The sequence below is a fragment of the Zootoca vivipara genome, chromosome 5 (genome assembly GCF_963506605.1).
Source record: "Zootoca vivipara chromosome 5, rZooViv1.1, whole genome shotgun sequence".
Lineage (NCBI taxonomy): Eukaryota > Metazoa > Chordata > Lepidosauria > Squamata > Lacertidae > Zootoca > Zootoca vivipara.
The window spans coordinates 75,616,235-75,638,948 of record NC_083280.1 but is presented as its reverse complement, the minus strand read 5'-3'; the positions used below and the strand labels follow the sequence as shown (position 1 = coordinate 75,638,948).

The 22,714-nt window shown below is 39.4% G+C and overlaps 1 protein-coding gene across 7 annotated transcripts in view; it reads right to left on the bottom strand.

Annotated features, from left to right (window-relative positions):
• CCSER2 (coiled-coil serine rich protein 2) overlaps window positions 1-21,171 on the bottom strand; it is a 61,439-nt gene extending 40,268 nt beyond the window's left edge. For 2 of the 7 annotated variants that reach the window (XM_035137664.2, XM_035137671.2), the window contains exons 1-3: window positions 20,966-21,170; window positions 9,781-11,235; window positions 7,670-7,872 (exon numbers count right to left, since the gene is read on the bottom strand). In XM_035137664.2, the coding sequence (XP_034993555.2) occupies window positions 7,670-7,872; window positions 9,781-11,188 (1,611 nt within the window). In that variant the 5' untranslated portion in view covers window positions 11,189-11,235; window positions 20,966-21,170. Of the gene's footprint in view, window positions 1-7,669; window positions 7,873-9,780; window positions 11,236-19,813; window positions 20,896-20,965 lie in introns of those variants that run through there. The other 5 variants (XM_035137668.2, XM_035137672.2, XM_035137670.2 and 2 more) reach the window with 5 other exon arrangements.
• Window positions 21,172-22,714: the final 1,543 nt, after the last annotated feature.

The following is a 22,714-nucleotide window of genomic DNA, read 5'->3' as shown; positions in this document are numbered from 1 at the left end:
TTGCTGAAGTAAATATTGGAGAATAATTTATTTGGACAAAAAATGTCTCTTCCAATATAACAAATTTAATTCATTTAGACTACGCAAACACCAAAAAATAGGGAGATTTAGCACACATTTGCTCTCCATGGTAGCTATGCATGTGGAGGCAATAACTAAGCACAATAATAATTCATCTGTAATAACAAGCATTCATATTGCTTGTAATGCTGTTATCAAAAATATTAGCACATGCTCCTTTTTTTAACAAATTAAAAGAACTCATTAGATTTCTATCCTCTGCACTATAATGTGATTCCATTTCTTCAAGAAACATTTTACTCTCCCCGCCCATCCTACAAGAATGAGTGCATGAAGTTCATTTTTTTTTTACATGTTTAGAACATACGGATAAAAGGGTATGTCTCTAGCACACATGGAATTAAAATTAAAGGCATGCTTTTGCAAAGTTTCCCTGGTTCTTTTCAAAAACACTTGTGAAGGAGAACTTTCCACTGGCTTCTGCCCACAGAATTTGTACTGAAACCTCAACCTCCATCTCTACGTTTTTATACTAGTTCTGCATGGAGTGTGTGAACTGGGATGGTTTCTATCAATATGGTACTTTTCACTAGCTTGTAAGATTTAAACATATAGGTCAGTGCCAACTAAAGCAGTATTACTCATTCCTCGAGTTCTCGTCTACTTTGATTCCTCCCACATTTCTCTTTATAGGCTCATATTTGCTCAGCGTGGCAGGGCGTGCCTTCTACAACCCTCTATTTTATTTTGTTGCCAAAGGGAATCACCAAGCTTTGATGAGTTTGGAAACAAAATGCAGACAAGTGTCTTACTGGTAAAGCAGTTTTGGTTTTGAACAGCAACAAACCAACACCATTACTCTGAAAGAATCTGGGAAGCAGTCCCACATTCAACATGAAAATACAGATAATCTAGAAGGTTAAACAACGTTCGTTAGCATCTCTCAAGGTTTTGGAGTAATATAATCAAGTTTTTTAAAACCAAATTTGAGAATGAATGCATACATACTACATACTAGAGGAGATTTTAAAAAAGAAAAATGAGGACAGCTATCCTGTGTATAACGTCTGTGAGAAGAATGGAAAACAACACTTACAATGCTGTCTTTGTTTTACATATTATAATATCTAAGGCCCAAGTTTAATGAACAGACTGAGATGACAAACATGTTCATAGATTACCGGTATCTTTTTTTTTAAAAAAAGCATTAGCATTACTGACATAAAATGCACATTTACTACCACTACTAAGGGATATACTTAGTTCATAGCACACCCATTTCCTGAAATGCACAAAAATATACCAGGAATACAACTATAGTTTGATAACATCCTGTAAGGCAGGGGCAGGCAGACTTTAGATCTTGCTTGGTATTTTCCTTAAAAACAACAATAAACAGACTAGAATTACTATGGTTCAAAGATGCATCTTATGTTATGAAACAAGAGACCTCAAGTATGCCTTCCTAACAGTTAAGGCATAACTAATCTGTGTTATGTGGTACTGAGTGTGTACCCTTTCCTTGCTGGTGGGTAAAATCAATGCCTACATAGTCCAGCATTCTTCGGAAAAATCCCAGCTGCCTGTAGGTGTTACGACCTAACTGTTAGGTGGTCAATCAGTTGACCAACAGTCTACCAGTGGCACAAAATCTACTCTTTGCTCCCCCAGCAGCAACCCCAACCCCCAAATACTTAATTTAATACTTGCCTCTTCAAACAACTTTCAGGAAACCTATAGCACATACTATATAACACACACCTATAGCACACACTAGATACATAGGGTGGAGTTCAATATAGTGGACTCAGCTAGACTGGTAAAGACAAAGCGATTTACCATATTTTTCGCCCCACAGGCTGCACCTGACCATAGGACGCACCTAGTTTTTAGAGGAGGAAAACAAGAAGAAGAAAAAAATTCGTCCTTGAATTGTTCTAGCAGCCAACTCCTAGAGGCCTAGGTGCCTTTGCCCCCCCCATTAAATATTTGAGGAAGTTTCTTTTGCAAAGGGGGGAAGCTCCATTTTTTAAAGGATCAGCTCAAAGTTGTGCAGCTTTTTCTGCAAATGGGAAAAGCCCCGTTTTTTGGGGGGGGGGGGGTCAGCTCCATTTTTTAGAATCAGCTCAAAGTTGTTGAGTTTCCTTGCAAAGGGAAAAATCCTGTTTTTATGGGGTTCAACTCACAGTTCTGCAACTTCTCTAGGAAAGGGACCCATTTCTACAGTTTCCAGACAAATAATCTAATCAGCCAGTCACATGTCTCCCTCTGCAGACAACAATTGAGGCCTGGGCAAGGGGCCGGGAAGGGAGCTGGCTCTCTTATCTCCCTCCCAGATCTCTTGCAATCAGCTGCTCAGTGGGTTCCTTTCTCTTTCCCTCTTGTTAGCCTTTAGCTCTTTCTTCTTCTTTTTCCAAAAAAGGCACAATCTGCCTTTAGCCCCTGGGCAATTCAGCTCCAGGGACCACACATTCGCTCCATAAGACACACAGACATTAACTCTTACTTTTTAGGAGGAAAAAAGTGTGTCTTATGGAATGAAAAATACAGTATATATGTTGTATGTGTGATATAACATGCTGCCACCAGATGGCAATGTAGTGTCCTGTTTTTCTCTACCTGTTTTCCCTGTTTAAATTTACGCTTTAATCTGAAACACTTCTTTGATGTGTCTAGATCAGGCATCCCCAAACTTCGACCCTCCAGATGTTTTGGACTACAATTCCCATCATCCCTGACCACTGGTCCTGTTAGCTAGGGATCATGGGAGTTGTAGGCCAAAACATCTGGAGGGCCGCAGTTTGGGGATGCTTGGTCTAGATCCAGCCAGTGTTAAGGGGGGTATGTAAGAGCAAAATGAAGTCTAAATGGGGGAGTTTTAGGGAGTGTGAGGAGCGCACAGGGAGAGGGGAGAAAGTCCCATTGCATTAGCAAACCTTGCTCCACCTATTCAAAACCTTAGTTGAATTGAACCCAGAAAGCTGGGAACAGAAACATGAACATGATCTAGGACATCAGCAAAACCAAAACTTGCTTCACAACAAAATCACAGAAAGGAAATATTAAATTTTAAGTTCCTTTGAGCAGCTTTTTAAAAAATATTAATACTAACAATACGTTTGCTTATGCAAAGTTTAGCAGTTTATTACAAAACACTTAATAATCTGCTAATATAGAAGTATTAAAATTTGCATTATGGGAAGTATTCTCTACTTCTAAATTAAATGGAAAACAAAGGTACTGAAAATGCAATTTGTTATATAGAATGGGAGCAAAATATGCAGAGCAAATATTTAAATATGTAAGTTCACAAAGTCAAGCAAAGAACACATAGTAAATTTACATGATTAAATTTCATGGTATGAAAAGCAAAACTAAATTAGTGAACTCCTTGCAGTGGGCTGGCAGGGCAGAACTGTTTAAATAAATAAATAATGACACCTTAAAAATAGTACAATAGCCGCAAATAGCTACTATCACCAGATATAAAATATAGGCAGGGTCATTTAAGTGGAACTAACACCAAATTTATGATACTTTGTACCTGGTAAGTTTTTCTGAATTTTACTCATTGGAAAGCTATGGCAAGCATGCTAACGTCTGTGCAAATAATTAGATATGTATAGCATAGACACTTTCACTATGGCAAATGAAAGTAGATACACTTACAGATGCTGATATTTGCATTTAATACTGTATTTTTATATTCAATTACATAAAGAATAAAGAAGGCACCCTGAAAGCTGTCTACTTGACATGATTTGAAGGATGTTTAAACCAATAGATTATGCTCTTATACTGCCATCTAGCCTCCATTCATGAAGTTACCAAGAAGTGCACTAGATATTCAGCACCCCAGAGAATTCAACCAACTTTACAGAGAGAGTTAGATTATATGTTTATTTTTAAGGCATTCTTCAAATGGAGAGAGCTACTATCTCATAAAATGACTAATGTACTCTAAAACAGCTATCACTATTACAAAATTTGCACAATTTCCTTGTTGACAAGCTACCGGTAGTAAAATACGGGTTAGATGATACAAGTCTTGGGTAGATCCACACCTGGTTGAAAAACTGTACCCAGTGGGTGCTCATTAATGACTTTGTCAAGCTAAAGGAAGGCTTTCATTGGAATGGCATAGGGCTCTGCCTTAGGCCCTATGCTGTTCAACATTTTTTGCAAATGACTTGGTCAAAGTAGAGGGGAAGCTTATCAAATATGCAGCTTGCATTTAGCTTGGTTGGAACAATGGACCCAAACCAACATGATAAAATTTAGCAGAGATAAAAATAAAATACTGCATTTAGGTACCAAGAATCAAATACACAAATATAGGAAGGGAATAAACCTAGCTTTGCAGCAGTACTTTGAAAAGATTTCTCTAAATTAGTCACAAGATAAAGCTGAACTAGCAGTTCTAAGAGGTTGGTAAAATAACAAATGCAATCTCTGGCAGCATTGACAGAAACACACACTATTCTCTGCTAAGCAGACCAGATCTGAAGTACTATGCTCAGCTCTGGACACTGCCTTTTAAGGAGGACATTGACAATCTGCAGCATGTCCAGAGGAAGGTGACCAGGATGGTGAAGAATCTAGAAACTAAATCACATGAGGAACAGCTGGATACGTGTAGCTGGCGAGAAACAGGATGGTGATATTGTCATTCAGAAGGTAGAGCAGGCCACCTCTCTGTTACTCTCTAGGACAAGACTAGAACTGGAATGGAAATGGAAACCAAGTTTTAGCTAAAAAATGTAAAAAGAGCCTTGCTTGATCAGGCCAAAGGCCCATCTAGTCCAGCATCTTGTTCTCCTAGTGGCCAACCTGTTGCCTTTGGGGAGCTGGCAAGCAGCACCAGAGTGTAAACAGGACCATTAGAGAAACTTCCTAACAGTAAGAGCTGTTCGACAATGTAAGAGCCTACCTCAGGAGGGGGTGGGCTCTACTTTAATGAAGATATTTAAGCAAAGGCTGGACAACCGTCTATCAGGGGTGCAATAGCTGCATTGAAGATCCTGCCACAGGGCAAGAGGTTGGATTAAATGAACTCCATGATCCGTTCCAAATCTAGGATTAAATGCCTGCATTTTTGCATACAGCTTAACACATTTTGATTACAAATATTTATGAACAAGAGTCAGTGATTGTGGTTTTACTACAAAAATCTATAGGTTTCACAAAAAGAAAGATACGTTCTCGAAGGAGATAAATACTTAAGCAATAAATTTATTCTCTTTGATCTCTACAAAAGGGAGTTTCAACTGAACAAGAGCTCTAGGAATTTTACACAGCCTTACAGAAATGGAGTTGTGGTTAGCCAAATAAAGACATCCAGTTGCCTGGGAAACCAAACTAATCTTGCTAGACTCGAGAATTTCAATATATACTTTCAAAATGAAATATATTTTAGGCATAATGACTATCAAACAAATCTTGAAGCTACATTTATCTGAATTTCTCTCTTGCCTGATCTTCGGAGTTCAGAGCAGGTTACACATATATTTATTGTGCTAAAAATATAAAGGTGATTTCAGATTTCTTTTAAGTAAAGCAGCAGCAGCAGCAAAACAGACTGGGAGGCAGTGAAAGCACTGCTAAAAGAAGGACAGGGGGATTTATAAAGAAAATTAATTTCTTTTTGTCTGTCTTCAAGTACAGAACATTTTTTCCCTACATCATTATATCTGAAAGATATTTATCCAGAATTTGTCCTTCTGAAAAAAATCAAAATAATTTATACAGGCAACACATCTAGCAGTCTTTACTGTATAAGTAATCTAAATCAGAGTTTAACAATGTGGCTAAGTGAAATGAATTATATTAAAGTTGAAAGATATTTTTTTACTTTTCACCAGTATCATCATTGCCAGTTTTGTTTTAAATATTTTCTTTGATGATTAGCCAAAGGCAGCTACAACACAGCCCATCTGCAACTTCAAGCAGATCATTCAATTGCAGCTAGAAGCTCTTCTGTGGTAAGAGGACACAAGCACAGTGCTTTCTGCAGCAGCTGTAACCACAGAATGCAGGAAGCAATTGGAAGTTGTGCAATTTTTCACAGTAGGATCTCAGAACCCCGCTTTAGAAGAGCTATTCAGAGTTGCATTTACTTTTACACTAAATTACAATTCTCAACCTAGACAATCCAAAATCAGCACCCTATGTAAGTTATACAAACTGAACAAAAGCACATTTTCTGGATTATGTAAAACCATTCTGCTCTCCAAACAATGAAGCCCACCTCCAGGCATGGGAAATTTTAGCCATTTCTTCAGTTTCTGAAATATCAGCTGGCATTGCCCACAAACATTTCAGCATATCCTTGCAGCAATAAGGGCTAGAAGTTTGAGAAGTTTATTTTAAAAAAATATTCTTCCTAAATTCTAAACCCAATACCACATTCTATCTATCCCAATAACAGAAGCAACTGCTACTGCGGGAAGTGTTTCTTAATGGAAATAATTCTACAGTACCTGTTCTGACCAAAAGCTTTTATTTCTGTTTCATTTTCATGTAAGTGAGGACCACTAGTTGAAGAGTTTGATAAATGCAGACAATCATTCACGAAGATATAAAATATCCTCTGCATCATATATTACTTTGCTACATTTATGAATACATACTTCAGGTGACTAAACTACCGTGACGCCTCCCAGGGAAAAAGATGGGGTACAGATAAAAAGTAATAATAATGAAAACCTGCAGCTCTGATTCCAACTATTTCCAGTCTACAATTCCAGATTTTAAATTAACATGCTACTGTTCTATTGGTTATGACTTTAAAAACTGAATTTCAGCAAGGTAAGGCTGCAATTTACATGGGGGTTACATTCTAGGGGTTGTGCCTAAAGCCAAAATTACATGTAGTTAAAACATTGGGTTCAATGGAGGGTGGGATTACCCAAGTCATTTCCCCAAGAACCCCAACCCCCCCCTTAAAAAAAAGTGTCACACCCATAAAGCTGAATGCACCTTTGTTAAGAGTACCCGTTGCAGGTTTACTGTATCAAATTGCAAGCAAGAACTTGTTTATACATCATTTCATGATTTAAAGCAGATAGTCAGCAAAAAAAGAAAAAATTTCACAGTCCTCAAATATAATTATGATATTGGAATTGTAATAAATGTGATATCAGAAATCTTGGCGTTTGAGCATAATACAAAATATTGCAATATATTTATTATATTCAGTGTTAGCTGCCCTGAGACCAGAAGTGTGTTGCCTATTTACAAAGGAAGCCATACTCCCTTTAAGTTAAACTCTGTTAAACTCTGTTTAACTTAAACTCTGTTAAACTCTGTTTAACTTAAATAAAAACTGTTTATTTAGTTTATTTAGTTAAATATACACAAGCATTTTACCTCCTGTGTCACTGGGAGACTAAACAAGCCAAAGCTTGGTTCGTCATGTGCAAACCCAAACTAAGAGCAGAAACCAAGGTCTGTCAAATCAGCACAAGCTCAGGTTGCGCGTAATGTCAAACTAGGAACAGGGGAGCAGCAAAGCATTCATCTTCATTAAAGCACTCTTGTTTTAAGACTATAATTTAAGGTTGCAGGTGAACTAGGCTATTTGTGAGCCTTGCAGAAAGTTAACTGCTTTTGAATACTATCCCAATAATAATAAACAAGTTATACTTACTATACTATTCATTTCTGAAGAATCATAACTTCCACATGGATGGACACTTCCAATGGGCTCCAACCCTTCTTCATCCCACATATAGGTTCCATCAGAGCTATCAGATGGAGAAAGCTCAAAGGAAGAGCCAGCTCTGTAGTCCATGTCAGAGGAAATCACATTGCTCCCAGCAGGATGTTTTGCACTTTCACTCTTGTCATCTACTATTTAAATAAAAGCAAAAGCAAGAAGCTAACACTATACACAAACTCTCAAGATTTACAATTTACATGCTGCATTACCTACATGCAGTTATCAAGAGTCGCCTCAGTTTCTCTCTCTGTAATATTTCTAGTACAGTAAATATTCTAATGCAAATAGTTTAAGAGTTTTGTAAAGCAGGTCAGCCAGCAACGTTACAAACATATTCAAGAATGGCAAGCTCACAATACTTTGTAACTTAGCTAAGCTACATAGTTCTTTCCTGTTGATATTCATAATTACTATTTTTATTTTTATTAACCTTCATCCCAATATTTCTGGATGGGTTACAACAATTAAAACACAATATTAACATTGGATGCTGAGAAAGTGGACCTATTCATGAGTTCCAGTAAGAATTGGCAGATTAGCAAATACTGTACTGTTGTTCAGAACCTCCTCCCAAACTAGATGGAACCTCATGTTGCAAACATTTTATATGTTCCACTGGAGTAAGCAGAAGCCAATTGTTTCCCCTTTTCCAATTTCAGACGCAACCAAGGAGAAGAAACAGGACTCTTGCTGTTGTTGGAATAAAGATACAGATGACCTCTTATATATTCTGATCACAACTACAAGTATTCCCTCTGTCAACACTTTCTAAGAAATTGTTCAATTTATAAAGCAAACATACCAAAACCTACTGATATTAATTTACTTCCATGTGTACATGCTTAGGATCACAGCTCAACCCATAGTTTGACAGTGTTTTATAGCAGACATGTCCAACAGGTAGATCATGATCTACCAGTAGATCACTGGATCATTGAGTACCAGTAGATCACTGAGTAAGTACCAGATCACTGGTAGATCACTGCTCATCCCAAAGAAGCTCAACAACTTTGGCTTCCCTCAAAAAAGCTCAAGAACTTTGCCCTCCTAAAAAATGGGGCTTTCCTCCTCCCTAAAAAAAGCTTAACAACGCACCCAAAAAGGGGGTAGATCACTGCCAGCTTTCAACTCTGTGAGTAGATCGCAGTCTCTTGGGAGTTGGCCACCCCTGTTTTATAGTATAAACTATTTTTCTTTTGGTGCTAAACATGGCTAAGAGAACATGAGGCAAGACTTTAACTTTCTAAAATTAGCCCTTCCAGAATAGACATAACTGATAAAGGGTGGTATATAAATAAAATAAAATAAAATAAATAAATAATAACAATGATAGCTTGCCATAATTTCTTCTGCCACAAATGTTAGGACTGTCACACCTAAACTGCTTCTTATATGTCGCAGTTTAAAGCTTTCTAATAAACTCCATAGACTTCAGTAGCTACAAGTTAGGCATTTGCTTTTAACTCTTCCATCAAATTAAAGAGGACTTAAACTATGCTCAAATTTGGCTAGATCAGGCACATTATTTTAGCACAGAATTTGCATCTGCACACTGTCCACTAGCATGATGGCACTAAGAATCCAGGAAGATGAACAGCAATCAATGGTAGAACAGCTTCATAGTTACCTTGTTTGAGGAGACGTAGTAATTAGCTTCTTGGTGGGACCATTAGGACAATTAAAAATAGTTTTGTAATAGAGCCAAGTTTCTTAGTGCCACTGTATATAGAACTAGTTAATAATGTGTTTGTGGACAAAACACATTGGGGAAAACATCCTCCAGAGCATCTAAGTCCAGGAAATAACTTGTTTTTTCCTCTAAAACTGGCTGCGCATGTATCCTACTCTTTAAACACACATAAAAAAGCTAATAAAATTTTGAACAATCAACAAAACCTATTGGTAGACTTCTTCACATATTTGTTATTTATAATCTAACCAAAAATTTTAATGCACACTATTAGGTGACAAAATAGTAGTGGCAATACTGTAAGAGCTTAGGTTCCCATTTTCAAAGAAAAAACATAACATATATTTACCAGACACACGTATATTCAGCCATTCATCAGAATTACAGTTGGATCTTTCACTTTTCTTAAGAGACAAAATCTGATCTAGCGGTATTCCATTGCCATGCTCCAGCTCTTGAACAGAAACTACTTCTTCTTGAATTGTTATTGGTCGGTTGGGATCTTCTAGATCTATGAAGTCATCACTAAAGTCTTCGCTCAGATCATTTTTCTCAGAAGAGGACAAGGAAGATATAGATATTTCATCAACATCGCCATCCATGCTAATAATTTTATCTGCATTATTTTGTACAGTTTCTCCATCTTCAGTTCTTTCACTGTTTTGCATTCTTTTTGCATCAACTCCTCCACTGTTAATTGTTGAAATCAAGTCCTCGGTGCAGTTTTCGGTATCTTTACTTGTGCTGCCATCCACAGGGATCTTTCTTCCCAAATGTTGGTTGCTAGGCTTCAATAAAGATGGACGGGCTGTTCTAAATCTGAGAGAAGGTGCATCCCCAGAGCCATTGGATAGTGGTTGTTTTTTCAAACCAGGGGGAGCTAAAGCAGCATATGATCTAGAAAACCCATATCTTAATGGTTCATTGCCATTGGGCATATCCAACTGCCGTGCACTTCTTGACAATAGATTTGACCTCTGAGATGTTCTAATAGTTAAGTGTTGGTTTTGATAAGGCCTTGTAAGATCCACAGCTCTGTTAAAAGAGTGTGACCTGGTTAGGGTTGCAGGGGGCAAGATAGAGCTTTGAATGGAATGTGAAAAGCTTTGTGACCTAACCATTTTTTCACAAGATGATTTATCATTGTCGGTCAATTTTGCCAGACTCTCCCCTGAGCTGCTCCTGGTGGCAGTAGAATTACCTCTATTCCTCTGCAAGCCTATAGTTGAACGGTTCCCACAAATTCCATTCAAGTGTGATTTTGGAGCATGAAGACCAGAAAATGAAGTTCTGCCTAACAAGGAACTTTTAGTGTACTTAGCAGAACTAGACAGCCCAGGCAAAGCCTTTTGGTTTAATTCTTCGGTAGGTGACACAAACATGCTGTTTTGCTTAGCTAGTTTTGAGAAGGTGTTGCTTGAACCCACCCTGAGCACTTCTTTACCAACTGCTCCTTCAGACTGAGGGCACTTTCCAGAATCTGTCAGCCTTTCATTCGAATTATGACTAGAGTCAGATTCACTGCTGACCTGATCGCCCAGTTGGTATTTATTTGATTTTCGCCAGTTAAAAGAGAAGGAAGACATACGAATAGTGCCATTGTGCTTGCCAATTTTTTTGTCAACGCTCCGAGTATTCCCTGATAAATTAACAGCTGTCCCATTTGGGATGGTCTGTAGCATATTTCCAGCAGGTTTTGTTCCATACTTTGGTAACCTGGAAACCAATGATGTCCTGATATGACTTTTCTCTTCCATTAGCTATAGTCCTTCCATGAGATATTGTCCTTTAACATTACTCGACTCTAGAAAGAGAAGAGAAAAAGATGAAAATGTTAACTGCACAACCTTGATTATAGACTGTACACCATATATTATATAAATCTGATCTGACATCCTTAAAGGAGCAACTATCTGTTTACTGAAACAACTCAAATACATTTACAATGAATAAAATGTGCTTACACAAGAACAAGTATTTCAGAAAGAGACCCAAGTAAATCTGCCAAATGCAATTTTACCACAGTTATGCTAGAAAAGGGGAGAAGACAGATGTAGGAACTAGTTCATGATTATAATAATGTTGGGAAAGGGTAATGATCTGGAGATAAATCTGAAGTAAACATGGGAGGTTTCATCAAAATGCATCATATATCCAACTTCTTCAGAAGCCATTCTGTGGGCTGCTGCCAATACAAATCATTGACCAAGGAATATTTCCAAATGTCATGTTAATATCAAGTGCTGTCACCAAGTAAGCTCAAGAGTCCACACTGATGCATGTACGGTAGCTGTTATCTCAAGATTATATTTTGTATTTCCAAGAACACCACAGCAACAGTTACAATTTATCCACACAATATCTAAGCTGTTGAGAGCACAGGCGGAAAGATAGAAACACTTTCATTAAAAGGAAGCCAAACATTGCACAGGATCAGCTGTTCCATTTGAAAAAGAATAAAGGAATTCCTATGAATACAAGCCCAGAACATGATGTATGAGGTGGCAACACTGATCTAATCTACCAATATTCTTGTAAAGTATTAATTCCATATATTGAAAATGGCTTGAAACTGTGGAGGGCCTTATCGGTAGTGTCACCCACCCTGTGGAATGGCCTCCCATCAGATGTCAAGGAGATGGGTAATAACCTTCAGGAGACATCTGAAGGCAGCCCTGTTTAGGGAATCTTTTTAAGGTTTAATGTTTTTTTTTGTACGCAAATGGGTAAAATACTATTGGTGTTCAGTGAGCATGTCATGAGAAGCTTGGGTACCATACCTGATAAGTTTTTAACTACTGTTTGTAACTGCAAAACTAAGGAGACAACAAAATGGAAGCATTTTACTCTTAAGCATTTCAATCATGTTAACATGCATGCATAAAATTTCATTTTTTGGACTTTGAATTCTACATTTTTTTATTTGTGTACACAAGAGTTCAGGGCATACTATGAACCGTAACATAATTACTGCGGGGTGTATCAAAACTACACATACATCAAGTATAATAAAATAAAACTGCCCTAGCAAGTAGCTTGGGCTGCTTCATGCTTGAGGCATTGCCAGCATTTTTTACATCTGAAACAGCTAAATTATATCTTTCATATCTAATAAGTAAAACTCCTTATAGTGGTAACTTGCTACCTTTGACTTCATTTCACTTAGATTAGTAATTTTTGAAATAGAAATGGGTCACCCAAAGCTCTATAAATCCTTATCAGCTTTGACCATAAGCTCTTATAGCAACTGTATAAAAATCAACTGCTACAGGAAAACATTTATAGCAAAAGCAGATAATAGGTATCAAATAACCTTGATGCATTGCTTTATGCATTCCATTATACATTAAAAATATAAATATTAAAGAAGGCTATGGTTTACAAATAGCTTACAGTAACAACTGAATAGTTAAATCAATCTCCAACCAATGTATGTACTCTACCGTAGTTTCCAGCTAGTTATGACCTACATTCCTTCATGAGAAATGTAGGTCACATGAAAAAGCCATATTTTCAATGTAGCACTGTAAAAACTGATATAGACAAGATTCATTCATCTCCTCCTCCAGTCAGCAAGACAGTAACTCTTTCTCCATCCTGCTACAGTCAGTTACCTATGCTGGGTGCACCTCAAGTATAATTTGGGAAGGAAAGATGCAGTCACCATACCAGAGCAGCACCGGGAGATAGGTCATAAACTTATCAGAATGGAATGTTTACTCAACTTTAGCCACCAGGTGTATAAATAATTCCAAGCATGCTGTTGACCAAAATTAACCATCTAAATTAAAAATCACTATTATGATTGCCTGGGAAGTTGATCCCATACAAATATAATCTGGCTAAGTTTATGCCTGTTTGTTTTTAATTTGATACAAAGAAACAAACAATTATTAAGTGAAGCTTTAACACTCCTATCCTTCACTACTCACTATTGTGCTTATTTGGTTGGTAGTGCTTGCATTGTTAAAGCGCTCTGATAACAGACTTGAACATAGAGAGGGGAAGATATTTTTTTTAAAAAAAGTGAATCATTATTTTTGTGTTATGAGGCATAATGTAGTTCTGAGACCAGTGTGTAATGTGTTACTGATACATATTTTACAATGGGAACATGGGAAACAAGTCTACTGGCTATTCCACAATCCTTTGCAAAGGAGAAACACAAAGAAAAACTAAAGAATATTTGCAGCATTCTGTAATCAAGCCAGGTACAATAACTACAATATTGTTTGCTGTTGACACGTGCACGGTAAGTTTAATTATGAGATGGGGAAAAGTGTTCCAGCATTAGCTAAACCCAATTAGTCTTTGCTGGAATGCAACAGAGAGAGAGCACTTACTTTTTTTTAATGGACTACTGAATCCTAGCACGTATAATTTGACACATGTAAACATCCACTTGCCTGGTAATCTCAGTGTGCCATCTATGATCAACAAAAACAGTCAACATCTGTGATGAAGAACAACAGTTGACCAGGCAGGGAATCTTTATAAATTTATACTGAATATAGCAGTGTAAGATTGGAATTATTAAAAAATATGGATTAACCAGCATCTTCACTGACCAAATTCAATACAAGGTTAGGTTTATTGAATACAACTGCACCAACTATGTCTACTAAACATTTTGGATAAAACAATCAGACCAACATTTAGCATCTTTAAAAGGTAAAGGTAAAGCGACCCCTGACCATCAGGTCCAGTTGTATCAGACTCTGGGGTTGCAGCGCTCATCTCACTCTATAGGCCGAGGGAGCCAGCATTTGTCCGCAGACAGCTTCCGGGTCATGTGGCCAGCATGACAAAGCTGCTTCTGGCGAACCAGAGCAGCGCACGGAAATGCCGTTTACCTTCCTGCCGGAGCGGTCCCTATTTATCTACTTGCACTTTGATGTGCTTTTGAACAACTGAACCAACTATGTCTACTAAACATTTTGGATAAAACAATCTGACCAACATTTAGCATCTTTAGGTACTATTAATTTGAATGGGAGAGTCAGGCAACTGCTGAAATCCTCCAGCAGTAGGCATAAATCCATTTAACTTTAGCTGGATCATGCTCTATGTTTATAGACGTTAAGAATCGTCCCCCACCATTATCCAGGAACTACCAATAAGCCTGTGAGAAAGTGATTTTATAACTTTCACTGGCATTCACAAGAGCAGAGTAGCCCTTAGGTTTTGTACATTGTTTGTTTGCCTAATATAGACTGAATGCTGATAAGATCGTGGTAGTGTGGACAGGCAGTTCATTTCCAAGAATTGGTGAAACAGCTTGTTCTGGATGAGGTAGTACTCCTCTTGCAGTGGCATGTATGTAGCTTTGGGGCACACCTTAACCCCATGTTGTCAATGGAGGCTCAGGGGGTCTTGGAGTACCTATTTCCAGATGTGGCTCACCAGCTAAAGCTGTTCCTGAACTGATGGTTTGCCATGAATACCATATACTCTGGTGACCTCATATTTTGATTACTGCAACTCTAAGTGGTGTTGACCATGAAAATGGTCCAGAAGCTGCAGCAAGTATAGAATGCTGCTGCCTGGTTATTAACTGGGAAAGTAAGATGGGAGCATAGAACAATGCTCTTAAAACCATTGTAATAGCTGCCTGTGGGCTGCTGGGCCTTAATGACTTGGAGTCTAGATATCTGCTGGAACACCTCCTTGATACAAGACAACTCAGTCAACAAAAAGCAGGGGGTTCTGCTTGTGGCCCCCACTAAAACTCATAGCTCAGGACATACAACAGGGCACTTTTCACGGTGGCACCCTAACTTGAAACATCCTCTTCCCAAAATTGTTTCTCCTATGTCCTTTGAAGGCAGCCTTGTATTTTAATATTTAATATTTCAAATTTGGAAGATACATAAGCACTTAAATATATATGAAGGGTTCACCAGAACAACAGCCAAGAACCCAATAGTTTGTAATGTTTTATATTAGCATTTTTCCAAAGGGAACCCTGAACAGGCTTATCATATTATGTTCAGAAAACTGAGACACTCAGTCACTAACCATCAAGCAGCTTAGCTTCCAGACAGAATCAGTTACTTCTCATTCACTTTTGTTACAAATGTATTATGTCAACAGGGTTTTTAAAAAAGCTTTTAAGGTGTTGTAGGACAGCTTGTAAAATAATTACACGTTGTCTCCATCTTCTCACTTATGTTGCTCATTGACACACCTAGGCAATATTGTAAGATTTGGTTACAAGGACTGTCTTGTGCTACATTTGACACTGCTTTAGACCAAATGGGCCTTAATTCTGCCCAATTAGCAGGGTGGATAAAAATCAATCATTTTTTTAAAAAAATAAAAAAAACAGATTTTTTTATTTAAATCGGATTTTTTTGATTTAAATCGATTTTTTTGATTTAAATTGGATTTTTTTAAATAAAATGCTTTTTGAGGAAAACATATTACCACCCAAAGGTTATTCCATCATGAAATAAAGATTAGTTTTTTTAATTATGTAGTATAAGGTTGTATATGTTTAATTTTTGGGGTAAATAAATTCCATTAATCCATTCACCTCTTCCAGAGGTTTTTGTAAGATTATTGGGCAGTTTCTCTGCCTACAAGATATTATCACAGGTGCTTGGTTTACTTTTGCAGTTCTCAAAACTGAATTTGACTCAACAGAGATCACATGCCTCTTCTTCACAGCAAAAATGTTATAACATGAACAGAGTTGAGAAAAAGACCTTAATCCTATTGTTCTACAAACCTATGAATACAGAAGCAACCCCTTCAGTGCTAAGTTTCAAGAAGTTCAGTGAATAGAATAGAAACAATATTTTTCTGATTGTTTGGAGTGGACAGTATTTAAGTTTTTCATGTGTAGGCTGGGCTGACAGTCTAAGTTTCTTAAAATATATATATTTTGTTTTTGTTTAGCCAAATTAGTTAACAAACATGGATGTTTGTTTAAGCAAATAACATTTGCTGAAATGTTATTGTTTCAGTTGAATAAATCTATTTAAATTGTTATTATTAAGGTAATGATTATTTTTCTCCTTCCTAAGTACAACAGTAAAGTTGTCCAAATATGAATGATTAACCTATTAAACTGGGGATAAAAAAACTAATATGAAAAGTTGTTATTCTAAAAATATTCATCTACTTGCATAATAAAGTTATACCAGCAAGAATTAGTCTTTATGATTTAAATCAACTATGATTTAAATCAAGCCTTACTGACTAGTGATTTAAATCGTGATTTAAATCAGTTTGATTTAAATCAAATCCACCCTGCCAATTAGGAATCATTTGAAGCAATGCAGAACTCATTACCATTGACAAAATTATTTCTTACAGCACCTGGTATTTCTTGATTTGCATTCATTTTCTCTTCAATATCAGATCAGCAGCACCCTTTGCTAATGGTACTTAGATAAAATATATACTCAGATACATTTCTGCAGTAGATATCAACTATACAGATATCTACTGTGGCCAGCTAGCAAGGGAGAGGAGGATCTCACCATCCATAGAGATTCCTTACACTTATAGTGAAGAACCTTTTGCCCATCTCCCAAAAATACCTTGTCAAGAGTTGTACACACATGGCTTTCCTAATGCTGCCTGAACATATTCACAGAAGCAGAACTGAGCACAAAGAAACTAAACCTGGATTGTGGGCAATAGGGAACATATTGCATTGGCACAGCTAACCTCCACTCCATAAGGAATGCTCAAAGACAACAAACAGTTGCTGTCTTGTCCTGAAAAAATGTGATGAGAGAAAGGGAACTGAGTTCCTCATGAATATTTGGGTTGCAACCTTTCTCAACCTTGGGTCTCCAGATGTTGTTGGAATACATTTCCTATCATCCGTAGCTAGCAATACCAGTGGTCAAACAACATCTGGGGAGCCAAGGTTGAGAAAGGCTGCTTTGTGACACAACCCTTTTTTCTTTTTAAATTTCATTTCTTTCGTTCATTTTTTTGGTTACTATTGCTATTAGAATTTTACAGCCTAGAAATACAAATGTTATTAATGTACTACATTCTGAGAAATGTGAATGCTCATCTCATGAAGAAACTTGCCAAGAACTGCAAGGAACCAGATGACACTGCAAATCATTAGAAAGATAGTAATGATACTAGCCTTAAAAGAGGCTAACGGGCAGCCCAGATTCCATCTGCAACTTCTTCTGTTTGATCCTCTGAAGAAAAGCCACAACAATCTCAACTACAACCTTTATTTCTAGGGACCAAATAAAGACTTCCATATCACTAATACAAGAGGTATGCCCTCTTAGCATAATGATTTCTGAAGGGATCTGAACACTTCTAAAATATTTCTTAACTTTCCTAGAAATATTAAAGATTAACATTGTTTTGAAGACCACTATTTCAAAACCTATACTCAGCAACATTAACAGCATTTCTTATGGGCAACAATGAAAAAACTAGGACCTAGGTGGCGATGTGGGTTAAACTGCAGAGTCTAGGGTTTGCTGATCAGAAGGTCGGTGGTTCGAATCCCTGCAATGGGGTGAGCTCCCATTGCTCGGTCCCAGCTCTTGCCCAACTAGCAGTTCGAAAGCACATCAAAGTGCAAGTAGATAAATAGGGACCACTCCGGCGGGAAGGTAAACAGTATTTCCGTGCGCTGCTCTGGTTCACTAGAAGCAGCTTTGTCATGCTGGTCACATGACCCGGAAGCTGTCTGCGGACAAACGCTGGCTCCCTCGGCCTATAGAGCGAGATGAGCGCCGCAACCCCAGAGTCAGACACAACTGGACCTGATGGTCGGGGGCCCCTTTACCTTACCCTATTTGCCACTAAGAAAAAGTGGATGGAATTCAACACAATGTTAAGCAGATTGTTCTGTCAGCACAAGCATTTCTATTTGCCCAACTGAACAACTTCCCCTCTCCTCCCACTGCATGCTGTTTCGGGGGCTTTCCCAGACCTCCAGTGTAAATTGGGGGAGCAGAGGGGGAGTCCTGCTGCATTAGTGGGAGTCATTGCACTGACCTGCTAGCAGATCAGGGGTTAGCTGAATCCAGCTCAGTATTATTAATAACGTAACTTAAGGAAACTACTGTTTGTGAATAGTAAGAATCTAACTATGCTGTTACCTTCTGAATATGACATTAAATAAATTAAATTTAGTATTTGCAATTGCTTTTAGCAATTGTGTAATGATTGTCATTACTGCTTATCATTACCTGGCAGCACAGACCACACCCAGGGAGACAAGACTCTCATCTCAGGAACCAGAAACCCTTTAAAGAACTATAACCCAATCTATGCTGAATGAGTCACCGACCCATCCAACCAATTTCAATAGGCTTTGGTGTACCTAACTCTGCATAGGAACAGGCTGTTAGTCTTGTACAATTTCTAATCATTTACTTATCCAACAATAATTTTTAAAATACATACTTAAGACAAACAAGGAGATACAATTACACACAGAGAGACACTCTCTATATATGGACAAAATCCTCCCTCTCTAGTTTCAGAAAGTTGAAATCAACTCCAACTATGTACTAGCGCCAAATGGGAGTGCAGGAAGCTTTTGTATGGATGAGCCCTTAGAGATTACAGCTGAATGTCAATCCACTGTGAGAAACCTGAGAGACTGCTCACCAGGTTACCAAAGAGAAGTTTCTCCTCTTTTAAGACCGGCAAAAGAGATAAAATCATATTGCCTTCTACAACCCTATCATACACCCAAGCATAACATTTTTGCTAATAATTAATAACCCACACCACAGTTTGTGCTTTCAAATGTAAACTGGCAAACCATGGTTTAGAATTGCTTATTTGTTTTCATTTACAGTACTGTTTAGCACTTATCTTCATAAGTTCACTCCCAGCTCCACAAATCATCAACAAACTACATTTATGGCTGTAGCTCAGTCTCAAGAGGCTGTTGCCCTGTGAACTCATATTTAATGGCAACTACAGCTGGGACAAGCTTTCCAGTGCAAACCAGTTTAAAACAATGTTTGTATATCCCCAAACACAAAATCAGTGAGCAAACATGGGTTCAGATGTAAAAACAACCCATGAATTGCCATGTCAGCTGAATTCAGCCTCCATCTCTCCCAAATGGATTGAATTGTTTGATGCCTGTCTGACCCCTCTCCTTATACCAGCTGTCAGGAAGCAGAAGGGACAAGACAACAGAGAAGGACAAGGGAAAAGGAGCTAGTCATACAAAACCATTGAAAAGAATTTGAGTGTGTGAAAGAGTAACCATGAATGCTGTTATCCTCAAGTTTCAGAAATGCTCTCAAATGGACTAAATGGTGAACTTATCTTCTAACTATTTGGAGAAAATTAAAATACTGTTGATTATTAGTTCAACATCACTTTCCATTTGCAAAGTGCTTTACAAACATTGTGTCTTTTATCCTCACAATAGCAGTAGGAGAAGTGATGACTTGCCCAAGGTCAGAGAGCTTCAAAGTCTGAAACATAAGAAAACAAAGAAAGACACTCAATATTACCTTCCCTGACGGGACAAGCTTATAATGAGTCATTGTATGTTTGAAAGAATGATAAACACAGTAGCACTCCTTCAGTTACCAGCCCAGGTACAGAAGCAGCAGCCTTTGTCTGTTTTTAAGCAATATGGAGATGTCATCCGGCCTTTAAAGCCGGAAGATGTGTTACCCGGTCACACACACATATACCGGTACATACACTTCTCAAATACTGCCCCCACCCTAGCATAAAAAGGACACCCCTACAGGAACACTAGTGGGCACAAAACACTGCTGCAAGGCCACCTCCTGCCTCAAGCCAGCAAAGGTAGATTGAGAAAGTCCTGCAGTTAGGAAGAGTGCTCGACTCCTGCCAGGTCTCCCCAGCATCTCTTTTCAAGGCCTGGGCTGAATCCAGGAACACATGCTGGAGGCAACCATGAGCAAGCACAAACTGAATTTCCCTCACCCTGCATAAACTAGGGGGTCCCCAAAAAGCTCAGGGACAAGGCTTCCCGGGCAGAGCCAGGGCGTTTCTCCGAGCAGATTTGAGCCCAGGCATCTCTCTCCCTCCCTCCATCAACCGGAGGGTTAGCAAATCTGTTCCCCGACGCAGCAGTTAAGTCCGCCCTCCCCGCTCTCTCTCCAAGACACGACACGAGCATCTCCTAAGCCTGGTTTTTCTTTAAGGGGAGATAGAGAGCTGGCTAGTGGTCACGACGGTGATGCAGCATCTTCGACTCCAGCAGTTAGTCACACGGCCGTGCAGCCAATCGCGCCCACCGAAGAACCACGAGATTCGCAGATGGGAGGGGGGGGAGAGAAGAGAGGTCAGAAGCCCTCCCCGCTCGGGGGAGAGAGAGAGAGAGAGAGATGGGACGAAGGTACCAGCTGTCCGCTGACTCAGCCCACGAGCGGGGAGGCCCCTCTCTGCCCCACCAACCTTACGATGCGAGAGAGGATGTTGGAAAGGGCATAGGGAGGGGGGGCACAACCAGAGACCCGGCTCCTTCCTCCTCGACCCCCGCCCGTCCTTTCAGCCGGCTCCTTACTCTCCATCTCAAGACACCCGCGGCTGACACTCACCCAAGGGCGAGGCGGGGAGGGAGGAGCAGCGCCTTGCAGGTGGCGGGTGGGCCTCGCCCGGCGTCCCTCAGCGTACCGGCAGTGTTGGGAGGGGGGATAGCGGTCGCAGCCTCGGTCGCGCTCTCTCTCTCCCTCTCCCTCACTCGCTCGCTCGCAGCCGGCCAGCGTCCTCCGAGAAACCCGCCTCCCTTCATGCACACGCCCCGGAACTCGCAGCCGGCCTCCTGCCCCATCCGCTGAGGCGGCGGCGGCTGACAGCTGACGCTGACGTAATGCGGCATGCAGTGCGCACGCGTGTTGTTGCCGCCGCCGAGCGCCGCTTCGCTTTGTCGGCCTGCGCCCTTCCTCCCCCCCCCGCCCCGCCTCTTCTTCTATCACTTGTCTCGCGCTGCACAGTTACTGGGCAGGGAGTGCACGCGCCGCTCGTGCTTCGGCCCAATCCCAACGTTCCGAAGGTGGAAACCCCGCCCCCTTCCCCGCGACAACGGCTTTTCCCGCCCAAATTCAAACCGGCGACCGTAGCGTTTGTCCGGTGCCTTGATCCAAAAGTCCATAGGATCATAAGAGTTGAAAGGGACCCCCAGTGCCATCTAGTCCAACCCCCTGCAAGGCAGGAATCTCAACTAGCTAGTGCTTACATGACACAGATGATGGCCGTCCAACCTGTTAGCTGGGATACAGAGTAGATGCGTTGAAATTAATGGCAATGGTTAATCTAATCCATTAATTCCAATGGGTCCACTCGTGAGTAAAAGTTGGTGTACAATCCAATAACCATTTGCTTTGTGAGGGATGAGAAATTCCCCCAGCTAGCTGCAAAACATAAAGTTGTCTAATTTATAGTGGCCTTATATACATCACACCCGAAAAGGACACCGTTATAATTTTTCTGTTAGTTTTCAGGTTCAGACCCAAATTTAGAGAGATAAATCGTTATCATTTAAATAGAAATATATTTCACCTTAGGAAGGCAGCGCCTTGTGCTTCCTTCTCAATCTGTCCAAACAATGCTTGATGGGGACCCAAAGCCCACCTTTATCTTTAAACCAGGCTTGGTAGCTCTTCAGAAAGAAGGCTCCTTTAAATAGAGGGCTACTCTAAAGTAATGACCCACTCCACTTTTGCCTACCTACACTCATACTCTGCGTCCTCCAAAGCCTTTTGCTTTTTCATAGGACATTAAACCAGGAAGGGAATAATTATTTCCTCAAGCCTTTTAAGCCTTCCTCTTAAGCAGCTTTCACCTAGGAAGTGAGCATTTATTACCTACAAACCCCAAAATCAGGGATCCCCTTATAACAGGTGCCCAAGTTTTGTAATCATTTTGTAGTTATTTGTAGGGCCCCCATGTTTTGTAGCACCCCACGAAGGGAGCAACAGACACTCAAACCCAGGGGTGATGGGGTCCCCCCAAACCCAACACTGCCAGTCTGCTTGAAACTGGTAGCGAAAACCCTGCATTTTGCAGCACCCCATATGTGTTTGGAACATTTAAACTGATAATTTGGTTTTGTTAATCAAAATTCACAATTCACGAAGGAATTGTTAAAAAATAAGGATAAGTCAATATCTAAGATGTATAAACTATTGTTGGAATGGGAAACAAAGGATGAAATGGTGAAATCAGCAATAATTTGTTGGGCAAGAGATGTGGGTCACAATATATTAATGGACCTGTGGGAAACAGGGTTGAAATTTACAGCTTGCTATGCTTTGAAGGAAACGTATATGATACCAAGTAAATTAGCA